We start from the raw sequence: 13,242 nt of genomic DNA, 5'->3' as shown, positions 1-13,242 counted from the left end.
GGCAGAAACTTTTGTAGTTTCTACATAGTTGCTTTGGATGTAATAGACAGCCCATACATATTTACCTAATTAAACAGCAAGTTAAAATTGGTTTGGTGCAATATTTTCATAAAGGTAGAAAATGGTATATTTACAGAATGAATTACGACAATAGATCTTAAAGAGGAACTTAAATGAGCCTTGTGTCAAATTAGAAATAAGCTGTTAAAATTAAAAAACATGGCTTTCTTAGATTTTATGGGCATTTTTTCATAGTTCACCTTTAATCTCTATTTTTATAACTAAAGTCGACTACTCACATATATCTTATCACAAATGGAATCTGTATCTTCATAGTATAGTATTGGTGTTTATATTCATTTCCTTCATCATTAGATGTTCCTCTTACATACTTTTAGCAAAGTACAAGTAATATGTATGTACTGATAATGTTGTATTTACATGTCTAAATTCCCTCAGATATCAGTTACTATTCATCATCCAAGTATGTGTAAGTTATTGTTTGTCCATAAATGTTTATTGGATGAGAAAATGGCAAACTTGTTTTCTTAATTAAAATTTCTACTTCTCCCATATTTTAGTGAGGCCTAAGGTTACATAAATGTAGAAAACACTCTGCTTTAGCGTAATGTATAAAATTTCAAAGACTATACCAGTTCTTTCCCATATGGACTGTTTTATTACTGTTCTGATATATGATATATTTATTTCCAGAGCAGTCCCCTAAAAGTCTTTGTTTTTTTAAGAATAAAACAAATATATAAGCATATAGTAAATCTGTATAAATTAATAATGTTTTATATTTATTTATATTTAAGTTCACTGCTATTACAGTAAATAGAAATATACAGCTAATGTCATATCCTTCTAATAATTTACTTTCAACTTTCAATTGGATAGTAGATTTTTATAGTTCTGGGTTCTGAACTCTTGAAGTAATACATTCTAATTATTAAGGAAATTAATCCTTAGATGCATATTTTTTCCCCTTTTAATATCTGAGACTGGGATGTGTCTCAGTCAGTATTTGCCAGGTGGCTGTCATGGAGTAGTTGTCTGTGTGTATGCAAACTTAGTCATGGTTCTCTATCTCGCCATTGCTTCAGTTGGGCTTATACATTAGTACTACATGTGTTTGCTCTTTAAAATGTCTTTAAAAATATACTGTTTTTCAGTATTTAACCAAAAAAGCCATTGATTATGCAGAGAGGAACAGAAACAGAGTAGCAGAGCATAAATTTAATATTAGTGAAGCCAATATTTGTTGAAGAAATGACAGCAATTCCACATTTTCTTACAGAGCAACAATCAAGTGTGTTATGGACCAAGAAGAGTACCTTAAGGCAGAAGAAATGGTCAGATCCTTTGGAATAAGACACAGTCTAAAAATGTTTTAAAAAACGTCATTTCATTCATTCTAAAATAAAATTGTGGGGGTGCCTGGGTGGCTTAGTCGCTTAAGCAGCCGACTTTGCCTTAGATCACGATCTCACTGCTCATGGGTTTGAGCCCTGCATCGGGCTCTGTGCTGACAGTTCAGAACCTGAAGCCTGCTTCGGATTCTGTGTCTCCCTCTCGCTCTGACCCTCCCCTGCTCATGCTCTGTTCTTCTCTGTCTCAATAATAAAAAAATTAAAAATAAAATAAAATTGTGAAGTGGTGTAGTGCCATAGTTTAATTGGCATCATTTTTTTTCTTTCATGTTAATATCAACTAATGATGTACCTCATATTTGATGATGTATTGGATTTGGTAACTTTTGTTGTATTTCTTTTTATGTTCCTCTTGATAATCATATATCCATAAAAGCATAAGACATGGGTTTCCTGCTTAATAACTTAGGTATACACAAAAGTTCCCTAGTCTGGATTCTGAAGCTGAAAATAATATATGCTCCAGAGAAGTGATTTAACCTACCTTATATTTTTCTAATGGCTTTGTTCAGTTCAGACCACATAGCCATTCATCTGCTTCATATCAACAATTATAAATCTAGAAACATAATTTTTTCTGTGTCTTACTTCTAAAATCATATTTGTGAAAGCACCTAGATACCACTGTGATTAATAGTAAGTCAGTTTCTAATTAAAATTAATATAGACTTTGGTAGTTTTTACTTTTCAGAATTTTTCAGAAGTATTTCTATATAAAAATAGTGAATATTTTCTTTAGGAAATTTGTATTTCTTAATATGGATCTCCCCAAATAGAAGTTCTGGAAAAGCTTCTTAGGCCTTTGCTGTTTTTTTTTTTTTTGAAGTTTGTTTCTTTACTTTGAGAGAGACAGAGACAGCACAAGCAGGGGAGGGGTAGAGAGAAAGAGGAGAGAGAGAATTCCAGAGAGAGAGAGAAAGAGAGAATCAGAGAATCCCAAGCAGCCTCTGCACTGCCAGAGCCTGATTCAGGGCTTGAACCTGTGAAGCCGTGTGATCATGATCTGAGCCAAAAGCAAGGGTTGGACACTTAACCAAATGAGCTGCTCAGGCACCCCTGGCCTTTGCTATTTTTTAAATGAACTACTATGTAGAGGAGCAGGAACCTCCACTTATGGTTCTCTATGCAAGACAGTAGAGCAGAGCCATAAATTGCCTTTGTTAAAATGTTTTAAGTAATACAGGCCTAGAAGAAAATGAGCCATTTCATATTAAAGAGTAACCCATTAGATCCTTTCCACACAGAAGTAGCGTGTGTGTGTGTGTGTATACATATATTTATATAAATGTAATCATTTTTCTCTTAAGACTATCATAAGACTAATTTATTGATTAGCTCAAGCTGCTCCTGTTTGTTTTTGCCTCAGCTTGATTGTCACCACATATCTATTTGCACAGTTGAGTAAATAAGCAATATTGTATTCCAGATGATTTACTGGGACAGGGGGAGACTTAAGGACAGAGTAAGGAATATGACCATTAACAGGAAGGTGCTTGCTTTTGCTACCTGGGTATCTAAATCAGTCAACTCCTAGGAAGGCTCATCTTCCATGGAGGTGGGCAAGAGGACCATGGTAGCTAGATGTGGGAACATCCCCATCATACCACCTTGTCTGCATGGTCTCTCAACTGACCAGAGGGCTAACTCCTCTCGTTTGGGCCAGTTTAACATGACCTCTTAGAGTTGTTTTTCTTGATGTAGTTCCCCTTATACTATATGAAATAATAGATTTATCTGTTCAGGAAGTCTAGAGCAAAACATCACAATACAGTCAACTAATCTGAGAAGATCTGATGTCAGCTATCTTAACAAGACATTACTTTCAACTGCAATACCTATATTTTTTTTATGTATAGTGGAACTGCTGGGGAGTGATGGCATTTCAATATCTAAACAAGAGTCTGGCATACCATTTTCAAGTTTGCAGTCTATCAAAATATATGAACTTCAAAATGAAATAATATACGTTAATACTTTTAAATGCCTATAGTCAGGTCCCATGCACTGGCATTTTTTTCCTTGTAGGGAATATTAATGAGCTTTTTGCAATGAATTATTGTATTAAAATACTGTATACTGAGATTGTAGGTTTTTTAAATCATATAAAAACTTTGTAGAACCTTAATGAATACTCATCATTAAACTTTAATTGCTTTTTCTTATTTTCCTAGGATTCTGACACTTCATGACATGTCATTATCTAGAGCAATAATGAACATTGACCGGTTTCGGATTAGTTGATGACCTTTGGAAATGATCCAATAATATCTACTATAGAGAAGCTGAAGATACTTCATTTGGAGTGAACAGCCCAGATTGTCACTGGATTTTTCAAGATGACAGATCCAATGATGGACTTCTTTGATGATGCCAATCTTTTTGGTGAGACCTTAGAAGGTTTGTCAGATGATGCATTTGTACAGCCAGGACCTGTTTCACTAGTCGATGAATTGAACCTGGGTGCAGAATTTGAACCTTTGCACATAGACTCACTGAACCATGTTCAAGGTACTCCAACACATCAGAAGATAAATGATTATGAGCAGTTAAATCAGTTTGATTCCATGAAATTTCACCAAGTCAATCAGCCTTTTGGTAGCCCAGCTGAACATGTGTTATCTCCACACTCTCAGTTTAATTGTTCTCCAATTCACCCCCAAAACCAACCCAATGGTTTGTTTCCAGATGTAGCAGATGGCAGTCCAATGTGGGGCCATCAGACAGCTACCAGCATTTCAAATCAAAATGGTTCTCCTTTCCACCAACAAGGACATTCTCACCCTATGCATCCAAATAAAAGCTTTGTGGTACACCATGACTTTGCCTTATTTCAGGCGGGTGAACAGCAAACACAGTGCACTTCACTTCGCTCACAGCAAAGCAGAAACAGTCTTAACCCAGGGCAAAATTCTCTTAGCCAGTCTAAAAATTTTATGGATGTTAATGTTTCTGGTCCACACAGAGTCAGTGTTAGCCACCCATCACAAATTACGAGTGCATCTACGTCGCAACAGTCTCTTTCAATGCAGCAATTTTCTCAAACATCAAATCCTTCAGTACACTTCCTCAAGTGTAGCAATCACCAAGAAGGGAATTTTAATGGACCTTCTCCAAATATGACTTCTTGTTCTGTCAGTAATTCACAGCAGTTTTCTTCACATTATTCCTTTTCCAATAATCACGTCTCACCCAACAGTCTTCTGCAGTCCTCTGCCGTTCTTGCACCTAATCATACAAATCAAGCTTTGTCTGATTTTACTGGAAGTAATTCCTTTTCACCTCATAGGGGAATCAAGCAAGAATCCACTCAGCATATGCTAAATCCCAATACATCGTTGAATTCAAGTAATTTCCAAATGTTGCATTCATCACATCCTCAGGGTAATTATAGCAATTCAAAATTATCTCCTGTGCACATGAACTTCCCAGATCCTGTTGACTCAGGAACTCAAATGGGCCATTTCAATGATCACGTAGAAACTAATGGCTTTTCATCTTTAGAAGAGAATTTACTTCATCAAGTGGAGTCTCAAACTGAGCCATTCACAGGACTTGACCCAGAAGACCTCCTGCAGGAGGGTCTCCTTCCGCAGTTTGATGAGGCAACATTTGGACAAGATCATTCAAGTCATGTTTTAGATCATGACCTCGAACGGCAATATACTTCACATCTGGTAACTCGGCCTTCAGAGATGGCTCAAACTCAGTTGCACAGTCCAGCTCGCAGTTGGCATTCATCACTTTCGAATCATCAGCATTTACATGACAGAAACCGCCTGTATTTACAGCGACAGGTTTGTAGCTCTTTTATTTTGGTGCTTTGGGGTGGGACGGACTTTTACTCATTGAGTTAATTTTATGTGAGACATATCCAAGGTTGCTCAAACTCAGTCACTCTATTAGGTGAATATGCATATTTTGATGTAGGTTTTGTTGCTTTAACAGTCTTCTATTTAGAAGTTATTCATTGATATGCCCAGAGCAATACATTAACTTCTATACTTAGAAAATAGTCAGGTTTTAAGACCTTTTTTGTAACTTTCAAATAGTAGAACAATTTATTATCAAAAACTAAAACTTAAACATAATTAGAAGGAAAACAGTAGACTGGGAACATTTTTATCACAGTGTTTATCATGTTCCTATAAAGAGCTCATATAAATTGGTAAGCAAACTTTCAAGACCTCGGCTGATAACTAGATAAAGCATAGGAGCTGAAATTCATAAAAAGGTAAGTTGAATGAATAAGCAAAACATTCAAAATAATATACAACTTTAATAATTTAGTTTGCAGTATGGTTTCATTTTTATGTATTACAAAAAATTGTTTTAATGTTAATGCTGGAGAATTTATGGTGAAATTGGAACTTATATACCTTCGTTAACTGATACAGATATTTTGAAAAACATCTTGATGGTATATTTGAATATAAAAATACTTTATAACAATACCCAAAACATGGCAAAAGTAATATACCCAAAGATATTTATCTTCTATTATCTATACAGGACAGTTGGAAGCATCATAGTTTATCATCATAGCATATTAGGTAGACTCTCACAAGCATTAAAAAGACTTTGAAGACTAACACTGAAGACCATGTTAATGATGGGGGAAGCACAATTCAAAATTAAGATCACAGTAAAGTGGTTAGAGTACAGGCTCAGGTACCAAACTACGTGGGTTAGAATCTTAGCTACTGTTACTTATTAGCTGTGTGACTTTTAGCTAATTATATAATCTCTATGTGCCTCATTTGCTTTACCTTTCAAATGTGGGATAGTAACAAGATCTACATAGTAGAGTTTTGGTAAGGATTAAAAAAGTTATAATTTGTAAAAGTACTTAGAACTATGCTTAGTATATAGTAAGCACTTAATAAATTTTTTATATAATTATGCATTTTCTCATAGCAGTATGAAAATCTGCGTATGAAAAAAACATACTGAAATAGATTGTTTCAGGGTAGTGCAATTATACTTTCCTTTGTTTTCCATAGTCTTTGTCATCTTGCCGTGTTGCTTTTATTATAAAAAGGTATTTAATATAATATTATATCATTTGTCTGAAATCTCATTAAATTAAGGATTCCTAAAATGCTTCTGGACCTTGGTTACCTGTGAGGCTTGGGGACAATGTAATATATCACAGTACTTGAAATAAAACATTTCAAAGCCTTCAAGTGTTTGAAGAAGATAAAATCTTTATCTTTTCCCTTAGCTTGATTTTATTTGTTTCAAATGGTATTTTCAGTACATTTTTTGAAATGTTTAGATTTTAAGATATTTAAAAGACACTCATAAACCCTCCCTCCTCTTTGTGGCCTGAGTAGAATATTATGATTTTGCTCCCTCTACTGGAAGAGGATCAAGCATCTTCTTTAGGAGGACCCTGGGAAAAACCTCTACTGCCTGAACCTAGGGTCATATTATCCACTTAATATGTACATTTCTGACTAGTTGGACTAGTCATTTTGTCTAGCATATACTTGAAGTTATGAAGCCCAAAATTTATTTACTGTTTACTTTTATTTTTCTAGGGACCATGTCATCATTTTAATTTTTTTTTCATTCATGTTTTCTAAACATGTCCTACTGGCTTTAAAAGAAGTTATAGATCTGGAATGAATAAAGTGTAATTATAAGTAACTAAACTAGACCCTCATGCTAGCATGTAGATAGTATTATTTCAGAGAAATTTTGTTAGACCCATCCTCAGCAGCCTCTCATAAATCATCTTACTCTACTGATACATGCATAAGGCTTTGTTTAAATCTATTCACCTTTTTGTTCCAGAGTTTGTTTTGTTTTGCTGACTTCTGATTCTTTATGTTAGATGTTCAAAATCAGATAAAGGGCAGTTTGTTTGGAAAACTTTTTGGACCTATTGAAAAGCTGTTCTGAAGTTTCCTATTATTTGTTAGTGTTAAGAATAGTACTTGGGAGTTGTTGATTGTGGGGATGAAGACGAAGGATGGATTTGGTAGAGAAGGTAGAGGATTATTATGATTGAGTTTTATATATTTTATATAGGCTTTATATGCACTGAATTATAGGTCACATATCCTAAATATGTGAAATTCAAATGTGTAATTTTAATAAATGTGGGCAGAACTTATAAATTTTTTTGCCTATGTAATTTTCAGCATGTTCTACATGGTTATGGTTACTACATAGCAAAAATGTTGTATTAATGAGTAGCTCTTCTTTTTTATTTTTATTTATTTTAACGTTATTTATTTTTGAGAGAGATAGACACAGAGTATGCATGGGGGAGGGTCAGAGAGAGGGACACACAGAATCCAAAGCAGGCTCTAGGCTCTGAGCTGTCAGCACAGAGCCCCATGCGGGGCTCAAACCCACAAACTGTGAGATAATGACCTGAGCCACAGTCGGCCATCCAACCAACTGAGCCACCCATGTGCCCCGAGTAGCTCTTCTTACATTATTATGGTCTTTCCCCAGGTTCTTTGGAAATGAATGTTTTTCTTTTAGGTTGTTTTTTTTTTTTAACTCTCTCTTAATTGCAGTAATTTCATTTCAGACTAAATTAGCGTTGTTAAATGTATATAGACATTAAGATATTAAAAAATAATCTCTGCTTTGGCATAACTTTTGGTTCATACAAATAAAAGAATGAGATTCATTTTGTGATAGCCGAAACAAGATATTCTTTAACCTAATATGTGAAAATTCATATTGACACCCTATTCAGAGTTCTAGAAGGCTTCAGTGAGAGTGTTGGATATGTAAAGAACACTTTGAAGCCTTGCTTTTTCTTATTTCCCAACTGAGGTGGAGTGGTTGTGGATCTAATTTCAAATGTCTTGAAGTAAGTACTCTGAAGTCTGTGTCAGTCATTAAAAACAGTGAATATTGCTGAGAACATTTCTTATATAATTGGCTCTAGAATTTTACCATGAGGATAGAAAAGAGGTAAGAGGCTAGAGCAAATGTTCCTCAATATGAGTACTCACTAAACATAAGAGAAAAAACTAGCTTATTTTCCTGTGTAGTTTTTAGAGCATAGGAGTTTTGAGAAAAAAATACTATAAACTTTTCACTGCTCTGTTATGACAAACGCCTTCTGCTATTTTGTAACACAAAATCTTTCCTTTTTGTCTGCTTTATAAAGTAGAAATAACATTGTGTGATCTCTCAATGTTTATAAGTTTGATAGCCGTGTAAAATACGTGGGGATAGCTGAAATAGCAATCAAAACAGAAAAAAGCATTTTAGGATGTTCAGAATTACACATAATTCCTTGTTGGCTTCATATTGTGATGAATTTATTACTTTATTTAGTACCTTGTGTATTAATTTCGTTTTCTTCCCAAGGATAGGGAAACTTACATTACCAAAGGCTTTTAAAGAAAGTAAAGAAAGACCTGTTTGAATAGGCCATGTATGACACATTTTAAAACAATGGATTTTTTTTGTGATAAAAATTTAATATGTGGTTTAAAAAAAATTGGAGCATATAGAAAACAGACATTAAAGATAAGTTAACCTGTGGGGCACCTGGGTGGCTTAGTCAATTAAGCGGCTGACTTTGGCTCAGGTCATGATCACACGGTTCATGAGTTCAAGCCCCACATGGGGCTCTGTGCTGACAGCTAAGAGCCCTTAGCCTGCTTTGGATTCTGTGTCTCCCTCTCTCTCTGCCCCTCCCCTGCTCACAAACACACACTCTCTCTCTCTCTCTCTCCCTCTCCCTCTCCCTCTCCCTCTTTCTCTCTCTCTCTCTCTCTTACACCCTCTCTCTCCCTCCTCCCAAAATAAATATTTAAAACATGAAAAAACATTTTAAACCGTTACTTGTAATACCAGTACCAAAGATGCCTCATTGACATTTTGCTATATGACTTTCCAGTGAGATCTGTTCAGTCTCTCATCCCTGTCCTTCACCTTCATATTTTTTCCTTTTTAAGAAATAAAGTTGGGGTGCCTCGGTGGCTCAGTCGGTTAAGCCTCCGACTTCGGCTCAGGTCAGATCTCATGTTCGTGGGTTCGAGCCCCACGTCAGGCTCTGTGCTGACAGCTAGCTCAGAGCCTGGAGCCTGCTTCTAGTTCTGTGTCTCCTTCTCTCTCTGACCCTCCCCCTCTCATGCTCTGTCTCTCTCTGTATCAAAAATAAATAAAACATTAAAAAAATTAAAAAAAAAAAGAAAGTTGAGGTCGTTGTAGTTCATGCTTTTTGGCAAATGGCTCTTTTCACTTTCCAATTACTGTATTGCAGACATTTCTCAAGTCATTCACTGTTTTTCTGAAAATGATTTAGAATGGCTGAACAGTTTATCATTACATGGTTGCTAAAGTACCATGTAAAAAATAAGGTCATTATTGAGCACTGGAAAAATCTGAATTATGTTTGATTAAAATATCTTTATATTTTTCTTGCATATATAACCATGCCAATCCAACTTAAAATAGATGCGCAGCAATAGCAAAAATTATGACTAACATGAGAGCACTTTGTGCTAAGCACTATTCTGAATACTTAGTATATAGTAACACATGGATCCCTCACAACACTTTTTTAATTTGGGTACAGTTATTTCTGTGAATTTCAGTGGGAAACTAAGGTATAGAGAAGTTAAAATAGTATATACTCCCAAGTCCCACAGCTAGTGTGGAGATACCCAGTGGCCAGACTCGATTCCAGCCAAGTTTGATTCCATTATACGTGGTCTTAACCCACTTTTACATTTCTTCAAAGTATGTATGTTGTAATATGTAATAATATACTACCCACTCCCTACCCACTCCCTCCCCCTTTTCAAAAATCTACCTGCTGATGAGTCAGAAACTTGCTTTAGAATCTTTAGGTGGAAAGGAGCATGCATCTCCTGTTTTGTGGCCACGTCGGCAAATAGTTTATCATTTACCAAAGGGAAAAACACTCTTAAAACAAAGAGAAGTAAACCAAAATAGCTATTGCTTCCAAGAGTGCCGAGACATTTTTTTATAAAATTGTATAATAAATAAGATGGTTAACAACAGAGCTCCAAAGATAAACCTGATCATTTTCTTCAAGTGTTTAAAGAACGTTGGAGGTCAGAGTTAGGCCTGCTAAGTGAAAGTCACAGAAAAGCAGATTATCATGTGATGCTAAGGAAGACATTTGAAATCCCTTTCAGGGAAAGCAGGTAAATAGAATGGCTCAGATGTGTCACAGAAAGAATTCCTGTAGTGGGTGTAAAATGGACTAAATTGGTAGATTCTTTTCAACTCTTATGACTCTGCGGTTGTCATTTTGGGCTTCATTGCCTGACATGTCATTCATATTGCCTGTTTAGCTCCTGAGTGGTGATTACAAATAATGAAGACAGATCAAGAAATATGGCAAGTCCTCTGCTATCCAGCAATGTCAGGGAACTTATTAAAGATGAGTAAATTTTCCAGATGGTTGAAATGTATTCTATTAAGCATGAAAATCTTTAATTAGATGGCACCCTCTCCCACCCCCCAGAGGGCAATGATGATGGTGTTAGGATGCTAAGAAAAGAGTTTTATAGGGAAGTCTTGTATGTTCAAGTACGGTTATTCTTACACCTAAGTGAGGATCCCCACTTCAGTAAAAACCTGTTGGAACACATTTCTTAAGCAGAAACATAGGTAGTTTTGTGTATAAGGAAAGTTGTTTTTTAAAAAGAGAGGAAAACCTATGTAAAACTAAAGGGATTTGCTATATGTCCTTCATTCTTGTTGAACTCAGGGGATCCCAAGCTCTTTGCTAGGTTTTTTTTTTCTCCCACTGGTAACTTTTCCTAAGTCAATAAGGCAACAGATATATGTACCATTAAAAAAACTTGTCATTCCACTTAAACTCTGGACAAAAAGAAGAGAAAAAACTAAGGAGTTTTTAGATTGTCTCCGTGAACCAATTAAAAAATCTTATAAAACACCATCCTTCTATCAATGAGAGTTTGCTTAAATCTTTATGCATTTGGTGTGGTATTACTTATAAGAAGTTTCAGAATTCCTATTGTCCAAGCCAGAACACAGAATAGAAATTATGTCTAGGAATTTCCCTTTTAGTTTCTTTTTTTCCCCCCAGTTAAAATGGACTAGTTTTTGGCTTTGACATTTCTGTCTTCAGGATTAAAATATTCAATTTGAATGGAGAAATTTGTGGAATAGTAGCTAGTTCTAATAACGAAACTGTGTACTGTATTGTAGGAGACTTGAGCTCTGCAGTGCTGCCACGAATCACAGTAACAGAAACTCCAGTCTTTAACAGTAGCTTTAAGGCTGTTGACCTCAAACATGCATACTTAAGGGTGAAAAGGGAACAGGAAGTGAATTCCAGGGGTGGGGAAGAGGCAGCAGCAGTTGGTGAGAAATCCATGGATTCGTGCCGTATGAGAAGAGCATGAGATCGAAGCCAAACTTCAAAGTAGGTCTAACAAAATTTTTGTTGTGTTTAATTTTATTGTTGAGGTGTGCTTCCAAATAGTTTAGGACTACTCAGTCATTTACTTGTTGTTAATGTCTGAAATTGAAAGCAATGTGTTTGGGCTATGGAGCCATCCACCTCTACACCTATTATGATAACATGGATACACAGGTGTTTTGGAATATTTCAGTGTGGTGATTAGATTTCTTCATTTAGGTATTTGGGCTGAAATTATTTTAAACTAAGGAAATATTTTAGTACAATGTACTGTGGGTAATATAGGAAAAGGGATAGGAAACATCGTTGGGAAGCTTGGAGTGCAGTTTCAGTTAAATAAAATCTGGTAATTTGCTATGCTCTACTATGCAAATAATACCTTGCACATTTATGATGCAAGTAATACCTTACAAATTACAAAAGAATGACAGTCTTTAAAGCAAGATATTTTCCTACGTGAATATATGTTTGTGTACCTGAAAGCAGTACCAGTTTACATTAACCATTTCATGGAATTTCATAGGATTTTTGGGCTGGACAAGATCTCAAATACAAAAAAAACCAAAAAACAGTGGTAGAGAAGTTCTAACTTGCTTGCTAACTAGTTATTAGATTTCTTCTGTAGTTTAAACTCAAGAAATGAGAGTGATACCATACAATAGTCAGATACTTAAATTGAGTGTGTTACGTTATAAAATGCAGGTATAACTGGTTGTCTCCAAATCGAGAGATAAGTTATCTTTTGGGGGTTTTTGTTTGTTTGGTGTATATAGTTTTTAATGTGTCATAAGGTTTCAACTGTATCTTCAGTCTTAAAAAAACACCCTTATTGTTATTTGTCAAATGTAGGTATAAATTGTATATACTGAATTTTATATAATATCTCTTTTGGAAATGTTGCATTTTTAATGCTTTTATTCAAAATTTACTAAGTATCCTCCAGGTGTATGAGATTATGCTGGGTGGTGAGGTTGCAAAAATGAAGGATATGGTCCTTTGCCTTCAGAGAACTCAAATTGAAAAATCATACTTTACCATTTGATCTATATTATAATTTTAGAGCTGTTCTCTTTTCATTTCTGATTCATTTTTGATTGACATTGGTTTCCAGCACTTTCCCTTAGCTGTCCAGCTAAGTGATTTGGAATGACTGATTTACAAACAAAAAATAAATTTCTTTGACCTATCCTGTTTAAAAGGAGGTATTGTAGTTTCTGGGTTATCTCTTTGTCTCATGACTTTTTAGCAATCTCTCATTATTTGGATCTTCATATACATGTAATAAAATATAAACATATTATACAACTGTCAAAGGTCCAGTTGCTTTTGTGACTGTCAGAGCCAAGAAAGCAACTGGACCTCTTATTTTGAGCTTCTCATCTACTTTTTTACAAACTATTGCAAAACTCTCAC

General features: G+C 35.1%; 1 protein-coding gene across 1 annotated transcript in view; it reads left to right on the top strand.

Annotated features, from left to right (window-relative positions):
* The window catches only part of CHD9 (chromodomain helicase DNA binding protein 9), a 228,293-nt gene that overhangs the window by 72,434 nt on the left and 142,617 nt on the right, over positions 1-13,242 (top strand). The window contains exon 2 of the mRNA XM_029924825.1: positions 3,605-5,227. Coding sequence (XP_029780685.1) covers positions 3,770-5,227 — 1,458 coding nt within the window. The 5' untranslated portion in view covers positions 3,605-3,769. The remainder of the gene's footprint in view (positions 1-3,604; positions 5,228-13,242) is intronic.

The sequence above is a fragment of the Suricata suricatta genome, chromosome 16, assembly GCF_006229205.1.
Source record: "Suricata suricatta isolate VVHF042 chromosome 16, meerkat_22Aug2017_6uvM2_HiC, whole genome shotgun sequence".
NCBI lineage: Eukaryota > Metazoa > Chordata > Mammalia > Carnivora > Herpestidae > Suricata > Suricata suricatta.
This window is presented reverse-complemented; position numbering and strand designations above follow the sequence as displayed.